Source organism: Chlorocebus sabaeus, chromosome 9 (genome assembly GCF_047675955.1).
Source record: "Chlorocebus sabaeus isolate Y175 chromosome 9, mChlSab1.0.hap1, whole genome shotgun sequence".
In the NCBI taxonomy this organism is placed as follows: Eukaryota; Metazoa; Chordata; class Mammalia; order Primates; family Cercopithecidae; genus Chlorocebus; species Chlorocebus sabaeus.
In genome coordinates this window covers 123530522-123543896 of record NC_132912.1, presented here as the reverse complement: position 1 = coordinate 123543896, position 13375 = coordinate 123530522, and the positions used below count along the sequence as shown (strand labels likewise).

The following is a 13375-nucleotide window of genomic DNA, read 5'->3' as shown; positions in this document are numbered from 1 at the left end:
GTCAGAAGATCGAGACCATCCTGGCCAACATGGTGAAACCCCTCTCTACTAAAAATACAAAAATTAGCTGGGTGTGGTGGTGCACGCCTGTAATCCTAGCTACTTGCCAGGCTGAGGCAGGAGAATTGCTTGAACCCAGGAGGCAGAGGTTGCAGTGAGCTGAGATTCGCCATTGCACTCCAGCCTGGTGACAGAGCGAGACTCTGTCTCAAAAAAATAAAATAAAATAAAAAATAAAAAAAGATGGAATATGAAGGAATAGGAAGCTTAACAGGTAAGGGCCACACATACATATGTTGGCTTTGAGTTGACTCCCAGGGAATGCCACATTTTTCTTCAAGTATTTTCCATCACAGGCAATTCATAATGTAGGGCAGATTAGGCCTTAATAAGTATCAGCATTTATCCAGTGAATATAAATCAGCTTCTGTATTTACCTGAATTGCTTTCAGTTATCACTAAGAACACAGTGAATTTCAAATTAAAAGTTTAAATTAAAATGTTTTCAAGTATGAAGCTTTACTTAACACTTTAAAATCAACTACATTGTCGAACTGCTATACAATCTGTATCCGTTTGTCTCTTAAAAATGTAATTTATATCACTTAGATACCTAAATAGCATAAAATTTCAAACTTCTATGGGCTCCATATAACTGATTAGTGCTGTTCTTATGTGTGTTTATAATTCTTTTCACTTTAAGTTTTCATATTAAGAGTAGAAAAGGTGAATTAACTCAAAAAATTGTGTTACCGATAAAACAAATTTTGCAAAACAAGTATTGTCCAGGCTTCCCCATATGGATTTATGTCTGGTAGAATAGATACCGGAGAGAAAGAATTTTAAATATAATAGTAAGTATCACTGAACAAAACAATTTCATAACTGGTGGAAATCATGAAAAAACTGAGGCCTAGAGATGGATGACGGTCTTGCCCAAGATGACAATGGAGCTGTCAGGACCAGAGGCCATTGCTAAGGAGCAGGCTCCGGAGCCAGGATTACCTGGGTCACACTTTGGCTCTTCCTGTGTGACTGTGTGGTTTAAAGTTTTAATCTCTCTGGGCCTCAGTTCTTATATATATCAAATGGAGATAACACTACTTACAATGCAAAGTTGTAGCAAGGTAATACATAGAATATTTAGCACAGCACTTAACACAGTATTAAGTACCCAATAAATGTGATCTGATTAATGTGATTAATAATGTAATGCCTTTTTTTTTTTTTCTTTGAGACTGAGTCTCGCTGTGTCGCGAGTGCAGACTGGAGTGCAGTGGTGCAATCTTGGCTCACTGCAACCTCCGGCTCCCAGGTTCAAGTGATTCTCCTTCCTCAGCCTCCCGAGTAGCTGGGACCACAGGCACATGCCACCACACCTGGCTAATTCTTGTATTTTTAGTAGAGACAGGTTTCACTATGTTGGCCAGGCTGGTCTCGAACTCCTGACCTCAGGTGATCCACCCGCCTCGGCCTCCAGAAGTGCTGGGATTACAGGAGTGAGCCACCGCGCCCGGCCAGTGCTCTTTCTAGTACGTCACCTATCTAGCATTTCAACAACAACAACAACAAAACCCTCCTAAATAATATCCGTTTTCAGTTACATTATGGGAGAATAAATAATAAAACAGAAAATCCCTCATAAACCATAGCAACAATTTTAAAAGAATTAGATGTCCAAATTGCTTTGCATATTTACAAAGTCTTACAATTTCAAGTAGCATAAAACCTGAAATCACAAATTCTCATTCTCCCTTTAATATATACTGGCCTCATAATTAAATAACTTTGAACACTTTATTTCCAAAAATGATTTGTTGAAAGAATCCCCAACATAAAAATAATTCATGTCAAAAAGTTAAAATAATCTTTTCTAACACTGCTCAGTTACTTTATTCCTTCAGTAAATATTTACTACAAAACAGGAATGCACAAGGTACTGTGCTGAGTGCTGGGAAAGGCAAAACTGAATCAAACACTGCACCACCCTTGTGATGCTTATAACTGATGAGATGACACAGAAGGAAAAAACCCCACAATTACAATACAGCTGGTAACTGTTAGGAAAAACAAAAGAAGAGCATTTAAATTAGACTTGTGAGATTAACGAAAACAACATCTGAGTTGAATTTTGAATTAGGAGTAGCAGAGAGGAAGTATGTACTTCATTCCAAGCTGAGGAACCAGCAAACAGCAAGGTCCTGAGTTGGCATGGCATAGCTCAGCATTGGCTCTAGGTCCAAAATCCAGATGCCTAACGTCATTGTTTTCATTTACACCAGTCTCTCATGAATGAATGTCTTCTATTTCTAACAACTATACTACAAACCTGTGCTACTTCAGGCACTTTTCTACTTAAGTATTTTAAACCCCACTGATTTATTTAGGAAAGAATGATTCCATGTTCTAGTTTTCTCAAGCATTAACTTTTTTGACTTTAAAATAATTACAAGTGAGTGATTCTATTAATTTTGCCCTTCAGAAAGAATACTTAACATGGAGTTAGAGGGGAAAAAAGCTTACCAATCATGTTATCTAAGGAAAGGTCTGGGAGTTTATTCTGTAGCACTCCTACAGGAATTCCACAGAAAGACACTGGTGAATATAAAGGTGACACACCAGAACTACTGCAAAGACATAATAATTAGAAGGTTTTACATATTTAAAATCTGTATTATGTATTAGGAATTCAAATTATTAAGTCCAGATCATGGCATTCTATTTTTGTATTATTCATTCATCTTACCCATAGGTGAAACAGCTCTAGCAGATTTACATAATTCCCTAATAATCTAAAGCCTTAATTATTACCTTAAAAATATTTTTATAGAAAACCAGCCCTCCTATTTTTATGATTATGGAAATTTTTTATAAAACAGAAAAAAAATAAATCAAAACCATGATCCTGTTGAATTTACCTGTTCCGTGTATTTCGATTACAAACTGCAGACTTGAGTTCCCATATCATGACCCTGCCATCACTCACTACAAGGGCTGCTGCATTCTCATTGACAGGACAGCACACCATACTGAAGGGACGGACGGTTTTTGTCACCCTGATTGCATCACACTGGCTTCGTAAATCATAGGTAAGCTCCTGAACGGGATCTGGATCTTCACATAAAATTGTTTTAAACATCAGAAAGCAGGCATATCAATACCACTACTGTTTGTTTTAATTTAAATAAAACCTCAACTAAATTTGGGTATCACTCCTTCATGAATGCAGTGTCAAGAATGGCTTCATTTTTTACAATTACTAAATTTTTTCTGAATATAAAGATAATTCACTTAATGACTGTACTAAGTTTAATCTCCAAAATAACAACTATAATCAAGATATCTTGTTTTTCAATATTTTTAAAATAAAGTCAATGCTTTGAAAAAGGATCAACAGTGATATATCATTAATGAATAAATTTCCATCATAATTTGTAGTAGTCTATAAGCCTGAAAATAACTGTACTTTCCAAAAGACATGAAAATCACTTTGATCTTTACACAGTATATAATTTCACAACAACATTATTTCCATTCTCCGAGACAAGACTGACTTGACAACTGAGACTTAGTAACCTCTGTCACTTTACAATGGAAGTTCTTACAGCCAACAAGTCAAGGGGGTATAATAATAAAGGCACACAAGGTTGGACTTGCACTGAAAAAAAATTCCAAAAGATAATATCTACTTGGCTGATGGATATGATCAAGAAACACAGAATTTTACTCTCTTTGATGTATACAGGAGGTGTACTGTTTTAACATCAAGAGATTAATCTTCGGCTTATACTTTTTTATGTCTCTTATTATAACCATATTTTAAACTTCCTCAAGGCAAGGAGTATCATTAACTCTATACCTTGGCTAGTATTTACCACATCAAGCTTTATAAAACAATTTTGAAGAAAAATATAACATTATTGTGAGACAGAAACTTACCTGGTTCCTCATTTGAAGTGGTAAAAATGTTATTATAAGATCTTCGAACACGTAAAGTTATACAACCATTTTCATGTAGACAAAATAAACCATCACGCTGAAAGCAGGGTATTACCTTTAAATAGATGATTTATGTATCTTTTAAAATACAATACATTAATAAAGTATATACTGTGAAACTCAAACTCATATTTAGGTAATATGGGTGAAAGAAAAAAAAAAGAAACAAAAATAGACAAATCTCCAAACTTTAAAACTAAATGTACATTTAAAATATCCATTTATAATTCTAAAACAATTTGTCTTTATCCATGTAACTTAAATAGTTCAATAAATATCTCAGGATCAGTCACAATTTCTAGGATAAATCAAACCAATCAAAAGTACCGAAAAAAACTGAATCTAAAATCAATCTAAAATAGTGTTGTTAGTCTTTCAATAAATCAAAAAAAGAAAGTGGAGAACTGAAGACAAGACTTATGAGAGATTATGGCCTTCTTTTAATATAACACTCTTAATAATTTTGGGTAATATAATTTATGAATTGTAGATACCTGTAAAAATGGAACTCCTGTGCGTTCTATTGCAATCACACCCACTGTCTGATTCACCTCAAGGTCAAGGATTAAAATCTCTCGAGGATAGAGCAACAACATGTGATTCCTTTTTGAAGGCAGGTATGCCAACTGAAGGCAATCATTGAGAGTTATGAATTCAGCACTGAAAAAGGTAAACATTTACTTGGGTCAAAGACTTCATTTATATGAGAGCTAATAAAAGATTTAATTTTGTACTTTACACATAAAAATTGACAATAAAAATGTACAACTCTTCCCTGAAATGACCAACCTGGGTTGGCATCCAAAACTTAGACCTCTACTATGTACCAAAATCTAAACGATAATAATGTTGTATAGGACAGGTAGAAATGTCAGTGTTTCTAAGTTTTTGAAATATTAGTAAAGTAGTATAATATTATTAATATTAAGTCTATATAAGACATTGTAAATGATGATATAATAATAGCTGGCATGGATAAGATAGTTTTATTTTACTTTTACTTTGTCATTAAAAGTACTAGACAAACTGTTAAAATCAAGACTCAGGATGAAAACATCAACATTTAGGGTAATTAGGGCCCCTGGACCAGGAGTTACTGGACTATCTGTATGGTTTTGGGTAAGCAACTTCCCCTTGGCTGCCTTCATTCACTTTTAAGCTGTCTTAAATCTTTTTTGAGACAAAGTTTCACTTATATTACAGCATTTTCTTGTGTGTAAATAAAACAGGTCAAACTACAAGGATTTTAAAAGATTGTTAGGGTCTGAAAAATCATTTTGATAATTTGTGATTGTTGATTTGTGATTGTTGCATATATTTAATCACCTTTTCTATATTAAATATATTTCAATAGGAATAGACATACAATTATGTACTATTTTCATTTTACATACTAATTTTATTAAAAGGCTTTGAAATTTAAAGTAAAGTTAGTTTACAAGACTAGAAAGAGGCATTTTTATTGCATTAAAATCCTGACTGCCATGTCCTAGTTAGGTGAGCTTGAGTAACTGTATTTAAATTGGTGTGGGACTCAGTTTTCCTTATTTGTAAAATGGGAATATTACTACTGCCAGAATTGTAGTAAGAGTACATGAATTAATAGATGTGAAAGCACCCAGAGCAGTTCTACTTGAAGAAATAATGTATTTCCCCAATAATTCATATGAGAGAAAACTTAAGAAACATAAAACATAACTTATAAAACTATTCAGACTGCCAAATAATTTCTTGTTTATGAGAGGGAATACATAAAAATAGAAAGTTCTCTTAAGATACTTAAGAAGTAATCTTAAGTCATTTTGGCACAGGGTGAGAGATAAATTAACTAGTGAGCTTAACCAGCCTATGGTTTAATATATAAAAGTAATACTTACACACGTGCAGAATGTATTTGTAGAGCTATTTGTACCACATATTTTTCAAGTAGTTACTTACCAAGCCTAGACAGAGTAATCTTGGCATACTAAAAATAAAGGCTATCTGAAAATGAATGCCAAAACAAACAAAAAAGCCTGCCAAAGCAATAATACACAGATTATAGCTATAGGAAAAAGAAAGAAACCTATTTCGAATACAGCAAATTACTTAAACTTTTATTCAGTTGTAATTTCTTAAGCAATAACAGCCGACATCTTCTAAATAAATTACTAAGTATCAATGGCATTATATGCTTTACTTACATTATCGGATCTATTGATCTTTAAAACAACCCTACAAAATACTTTAAAGCGTTACATTAGAGACTGGGAGAGAGAAATTTGAGTAAGATTAAGGTAGTTTCTCAAAGTCACATAGCTACAGCTTCCCCCGGAGCCTTGGCTTTTACCCAGGATGGGAGACATCTTTACCTGCATAAAAAAAAACACTCCAATTTTACTGCTTAATGAGAATGCACAGCACTTAAGTCAGGAAAATGTATTTAAAATGAGTATCCAGCTTTTGTGCCCAAATTTTTAATGCATTCAATGACCCAAACTTCAGGATCATTACCATTTTCACAAGTAAAAATCAGAATTCAAAAATTTTAATCTATAAAAGTCAGTGGGGAAGTTGAGCACAGTTAGTGGAAACAAAGCCAATGTTAAATGCTGAATCTCCTCTTAGGGCAGGGAACAAAATAAATATGTTTTTCCTCTAATAAATTCAAAATTAGAAATGAGAAAAAGTGAGATTAAAAAAAAAATCAGTCTTTGTACATCTCTAAAAATGATGCTTTCATATAGGATAAGTAGATGAATGTTGTTATTTTACACTTGTAACTTACCTAGGTTTCTCTTGAGTGATTAAAATTTTTACTTTATTTAGAGCTTTCTTGGCACCTGTGGCTGTGGCCAGCTTGTTGTGAGCTGGGCTAGAGTGTGGGCTGGATATGTAAACTTTTTTCCCAGGGCCTGAGGGAGGCTTGGATGGGGAGAAGTCTGAGATGAAAACAATACCCTCGCTGGTGAGCACTATATTGAGAAAAGCAAAACTCTGATTAAAGTTTAATCAAGTTTAGCATACAGTTTTATTCCAATACAATTTTGAGAGCAATATAATGATAATTTTAATAATATATAACTGGCAATGTTACACAGTCATAACATAATGGGAATGTTCTCCAAGTTGAAGAGAAACAGGTGGTCTATTAAAATTCATCAGAGGCCTCCAAGCTTGGCATTCTAAATTATTCTTATATTAAAAAGATAACATAAGGTTATTGGCAGAAAGAACAAGTGTTTGTTCTTCTAAATAAATTCAGTGCATGGACTTTCATTAAAAATCTTTCCTTATTATCCTAAGCACTTTGGGAGGCAGAGGCGAGCAGATCATGAAGCCAGGAGTTCAAGACCAGCCTGATCAACACGGTGAAACCCTATCTCTACTAAAAATACAAAAATTAGCCAGGCGTGGTGGCACACACCTGTAATCCCAGCAACTCAGGAAAGTGAGGCAGAATTGCTTGAACTGGGAGGTGGAGGTTGCAGTGAGCCGAGATAGCACCACTGCACTCCAGCCCGGGTGACAGAGCGAGACTCCATCTCAAAAAAAAACAAAACAAAAAAGAACAAAAAAAACTTTAACATATCCCATAACTTTAAAAAAAAAAAAAAAAAAGCCATACTTAAGAGGCTCTGCATATCACAATTAGCTATGTTCAAATATTTGATTTGATGATACCAAATTTTTATCCTGAGCTACTCAGTCTAAATATATTTCCTTTTTCTTCTCAAGCATCAAATCGAACCTTGAAATGATTAAAGAATATTATTTTCCCTTAATATTTAGGAAAAAAAAGTAGTGGACCCACAGTGACTTACTAAGTGTATATGAAACAAAAATAGTCAAGGAAGGAGCACCATATTTAGCAATACAAATTATGCCTTTTTATGACTGAAAAAATGATCTCCCTCAACAAGGGGCTAATACTGAAAGATATGAGCAGAAAAACCTTACTACCCCGGGTCCCGGCCCTTAGCAAGGCTTCTCTAAGCACAGGGAACAAGGGCGCATTCAAGAGTTATGACAGCCCTAGCAGCACATTCGATCTGAGTAAACCAAAGGTGTTAGGTCAGCTGACACTCTGAAGCACACAATGCTTTCATCAACCAAATTGCAGAGATGTAAAGAGCTGATGCAATCAAGTTAGCTGAAAGTCTTGCTGCCTTTTCAGGTTCCAGAACTCATCCTTCAAGGTCCCCTTTGCCTCCCTTCTTTCGTGATTCCTTCCTTCCCTGACTCTGCCAACTGGGCCAGGCCTCCTAGGTGTTTCCCCAGCACTGCACCTAAGTGAGTAAACTGGTGACCGAGTGAGTGTATGTATGCACACGTTCATATACATTTATATACGTAAAAGCCTAAACACACTGTAGCATATTTATACAGCCACATTTCCCATGTTGTTATAATTTCGACTTGTCTGCCTTTCCTTTCCTCCTTTAACACATGCAGACACACACATGCCCCCTCAATAAAAGCTGACGGGTAAAATAATTTTGAGTCATTCAAATCCAGGAAAAACATTCCTTACCATAGCTAATTTCCTTACCTCCTTCACATTTCTGATCATTATCAAAGTGAAGCCTACTTTGACCACTTTATCTCATACAACTTGCATGCCCTCATCTCCCATTCTTCTGCATCCCCTTTATCCTGTCTTTATATCACCTGTCACCTCTTACTACACTAGAATTTATTTATTCATTGTGTTCATAGTTTATGATATGACTTCTTCTCACTAGAATGCAAACTCTGTGAAGGCTCCTGCCTTCCGGGTTCCAAGACATCTTGGTTCCCAGAAGAGCAGTAATAGCGCAAGAAATATCTGTTGGATGATTAAATATTTTCTAAACAATTTAGCCATAAAAATATCTAAAGCAAATCTCATTTTTAGACCATTAGCTCAGGAAAACATTAAAAGCATATTAGCGAAAACTACCTCTGCAAGAAAAAATTTGCTTAGGCTTATTTCTTCTTTACATGCATCTGTTTATGGCACTCAAAATGAATGGCGTGAATTAGTACAATTTTTTAAAAAGCAAGAACTTAACTTGGCCACAGACTGAATGAAACCCTTGATTCAAGTTATTTAAATGTTCTAAGAAAAACTAATTAAGTCTGGAGTGTCAAAGTAACTCTCTGTCCCTGGCTAGTCTAATACCATTTACAAATTCAACACAGAGAAGGTGTAGCTTGCTGATTTAAATTTTTAATTATCACATTTGCAAATGATTGAGTATATGTATTAGGAGCTGCAGATATATAGACTAGACACGCTTCTCCACTTTGCTCAGTCATTTTAACATTATAGATGTATAATGTGTGTCTGTATATCTTATGTACATAGCATTACTATATTATAAATATCTCAACTCGTTTTCCACAAACAACTGTTACTCACAAGTTAAATGTGAGGGATCAAAAGGGTCAAAAGAAAAAGAAAGAATGTTATCTGCGTAGCTCTTCTTCCATAGTTTGGTGCCAGTGTCTGCATTCCAGAGCACAATGTAATTTGGTGGGTGGATAGCAAGCAGTAAATCACGGGAAGCATCTTGATTCCACAACCACTGAACATCTGGAAAGACCGGATAAAGAAAGGCAAAATTCAGAAACCACACTCTCCAAAATCCTTGGCTAACTTGTCCTTGATGTTTAGTTTTTAAAATATAATCCTTAAAAACTTAACCACCAGCCCCAAATGTGACGTGTGTGTGTGTGTGTCAAGATTCCAGGAAAAAAAAAAAAAAAAAAACTTATTTTATATAAAAATAAGTTGTCTGGTTAAAATCTCAAGGTCAAAATTTTGAAGTAATCTGAAATATGACTTCAAAGAAAATAAAAGGCAATTTGCCCTAATCAGTACTTAAAACTATAAAAGTATGAAACTCTCCCAGCCACAACCAAGATGTCAGACTTTCCCAATGTTTCTGTGGAATTACTTAATGGAACTTTACAGCTTTTCATGGTTTTTCCAAAAATACACAGAACATGTAAAGATCCAGTTCAGCACCTAGTACAAACAGTTCAGCATTTAATAAATATTTTTTAAATAGTCATTTAAAAAATTCATTCAGTCAAGAGAGCCACTAGAGGACTTGAGTCTAAAGAATACTGTGCTGGTTTTAGGTCAGTAACGTGAAATGAGCAAACAAGCAATCTATATGAAAATGAGAATAAAATTTTGTTCATCTCTGTTAATGAACAAATTACTTAATGTAGAGTAAGCACTGATGGCTAGTTCCTAACAGCAGTGGCCAACGTGCCTTATACTGTAGCTTAGATTATAAGATTGCAACACTTAATTTTTCTTATCATGCTTGACTGAGGCTGATACTGAAATTAATGAGTTTTACCAAAGCACAAATCAGTTGAGATTTGAAGAAATATGCCTAGAAGTTTATTATAATAAGGAAAGAAAGCCAGATTTAGATCAGTAGAATAGGCAAAACACAATCAAGAGCTAACTTGGAATTGATAAAATTAAATCAATGGGGGAAAACCCCCAAAACCAAAAAACCGCTCCAAGAGTAAGTATATCAATATGCCCACTTAGCTGAGCAGACTTTCCTCACCCTGGATAGGCTTGGCATGCTCTTGGATCTCACACTGAGCTATCCCTGCTGCTACATCCCAGACGATGATCTTCCCATTGACATCAGCAGAAGCTAAGCGCAAGCAATATGGTGAGCCAATGTTATGGTGATAGTTTTCCCTGGCCCATTTAACCTAGTATCAAGAAGAAATCAAATCAAGTAAATACTTGCACTGGATGAAACGGAGCATAATTTTCACAAAACATCAACCAGAACCCATACGACATTTATATTATATAAATATTTTGCAAGAATAAACAGAAAACTGGTTTTCATTTTGAAGACAGAATTTTTGTTACTTTGGTATATATTTTTAACTGCAGTTAAAAAATTGTTTTTTAATACATCACAATGCTCCTGCTTTAAAATATGAAAAATGATTCACAGCCTTAATATTTTGGGAAACTTAGGTTAAAACCCCAGGATGCCTTGGAAATCAGTTTTCCTAAAATCTAATTTATGACAAAATACCTAAAATCATATTTAGCAGAATGTTTTTTCTGTATTCTAGTCTCCTAACTAAAAGGGGATAACTTAGAAACACAAAAACCTTGCAGAGGGAAAGTTAGGAGAAGGCAAACGTAAACAAAAAACTCTAGCTGTCTCCCTCTTTCACAAAACATTAAGTTTTCCTCTAAAAAAAAAAAATATATATATATATATGCTTCATGTCTCTAGCAACAATATTAAGAAAAGAATTTTTAAAATAAAGAAACACAAGAACTCCAGGGCAAATCTGATTAAATTCTTGAACAATGAATACTGACAGAGTAAGGGATAAATTTCATAGTCCTCACTAGGAGTCAGGTGTTCCCTGGTCACTACTACCCCTCTCTTCTCAGTATCCTGCTTATTTTCTTCAAAGCATTAACCACACAATTTGTACTTATTTTATTTACGTTTTATTTACATTCTTTTTGCCTGTTCATGAGTCCATCAACTGTCAGTTCCATAGGGCAGACCATGTAGTCTCTGTTCGCATTTCTATTCTCAGACTAAGTAGAGTGTCCAAAGCTCCGCTTAATAAGCAGATTTAAATACCACAAATCTATAAATACATACAAATGTATATATCTATACATGTGTATAGAGATAAATACACTCATATATAACACTAAGGTAGGAAAGTAAGCCAACCAGTTGCAGTAGTATTCATGAAAAAGATGGAAACGGCGTTTTCTGAAAATGAGTGTGAATAGGCCTTAAGGTTTTCCTGGCATAGATCTTTGGCTCAGGCAAAAATGTTTAAATGAAGTGTGTATGTGTATATATGCATATGTATGTGTGTATGCATATTTGTATGTGTATATGTTTGAATATGTATCAGTTTATAGGTATAGAATATGTATGACTAGAATATGTACAGTGTATATATGTGTATACAGTCAATTCTAGTTATTTATAGATTCTGTATTTGTCCATTTACCTACTCACTAAAATTTGCAACCTCAAAATTAATACTTGCAGTGCTTTTGTGGACAAGTGCAGAATGGTGAAAAAATGTCACCCAACATACATGTGCATTCCCAGATAAAGTCAAACAAGAATTCTTGCTTTAGCTTTTACAATTGCAAAACAAGTGTTCATGTTATGATTTATTTAGTACCACATTTTTCACATTTTTGTTCTTTTTGCTGGTGATTTAACTATTTAAATAGGTCCCCAGGCATAGTGCTTCTACTGTTTCTAAGTATGAGAAGTTGTGATGTGTCTTACAAAAAATACATATATATGTGATAAGCTTTGCTCAGGCATGTGTTGTTGGCTATGAGTTCAACGTTAATGGATCAATCAACATACTAAATAATACGTCTTTAAATGGAAACACATATAAAACAAGGTTATGCATTGATCAGTTGATGAAAATGTTGTGACCAGAGCCTCACAAGAACCTAACCCCTAGGAGCAAACAAAGTTTCAGTATTCACTAATTCAGTGTATGCAACAACTTCACAGAATATAGCTATCATGAATAACAAGAATTGACTGTCTCTATGTGTATATATATGTTTGTATATGTGTATATATTTGTATATGTATATGTTGAATCCCATTTAGGTAAACTCCAAGCCGTGTGTGTGTGTGTGTGTGTGTATATATATATATATATATATTTTTTTTTTTTAATAATCAAACTATTGAAAACCAAGGTTAAGGAAATCCTGAAGGTAATCGGAGGAAAAAAGAAATAATGCTGAGAAACAAAGACAAAAATTTTTCAACAAAAACTATGAATCCTGGAAGATAGTGGAGTGATTTTGTTCTTTTTTTTTTGAGACAGACTCTCACTCTGTTGCCCAGGCTGGAGTGCAGTGGCACCATCTCGGCTCACTGCAATCTCCACCTCCCAGCTTCAAGCTATTCTCCTGCCTCAGCCTCCCAAGTAGCTGGGACTACAGGTGTGCACCACCACGCCTGGCTAATTTTTGTGTTTTTAGCAGAGATGAGGTTTTGCCTTGTTGGCCAGGCTAGTCTCAAACTCCTGACCCCAGTGATCCATCCACCTCGGCCTCCCAAAGTGCTGGGATTATAGGTGTGAGCCACTGTGCCTGGCCAACGGAGTGATATTTGTAAAGTACTACTTGAAAAAAACAATTGTAAGCCCAGAATTCTATATCCTTTGAAAATTATCTTTCAAAAACAAAGGTAAAATACTTTCTCAGAGAAATAAAAGCTAAGAAAATCAACCAGTCTTAGACAGGCACTTCAAGAACTTACAGTAAATTCTTCAGTATGGGAATATAATACCAGACTGAAACTTGGACCTACATAAAGAAATAAAAGCTCCAGAAATGCCAAGG

At 34.6% G+C, this 13375-nt stretch overlaps 1 protein-coding gene across 1 annotated transcript in view; it reads right to left on the bottom strand.

Annotated features, from left to right (window-relative positions):
• WDR11 (WD repeat domain 11) overlaps positions 1-13375 on the bottom strand; it is a 58170-nt gene that overhangs the window by 40122 nt on the left and 4673 nt on the right. Inside the window, exons 3-9 of the mRNA XM_007964272.3 lie at positions 10554-10707; positions 9383-9556; positions 6767-6953; positions 4494-4659; positions 3940-4054; positions 2919-3114; positions 2524-2627 (exon numbers count right to left, since the gene is read on the bottom strand). Of these exons, the coding sequence (XP_007962463.3) occupies positions 2524-2627; positions 2919-3114; positions 3940-4054; positions 4494-4659; positions 6767-6953; positions 9383-9556; positions 10554-10707 (1096 nt within the window). The remainder of the gene's footprint in view (positions 1-2523; positions 2628-2918; positions 3115-3939; positions 4055-4493; positions 4660-6766; positions 6954-9382; positions 9557-10553; positions 10708-13375) is intronic.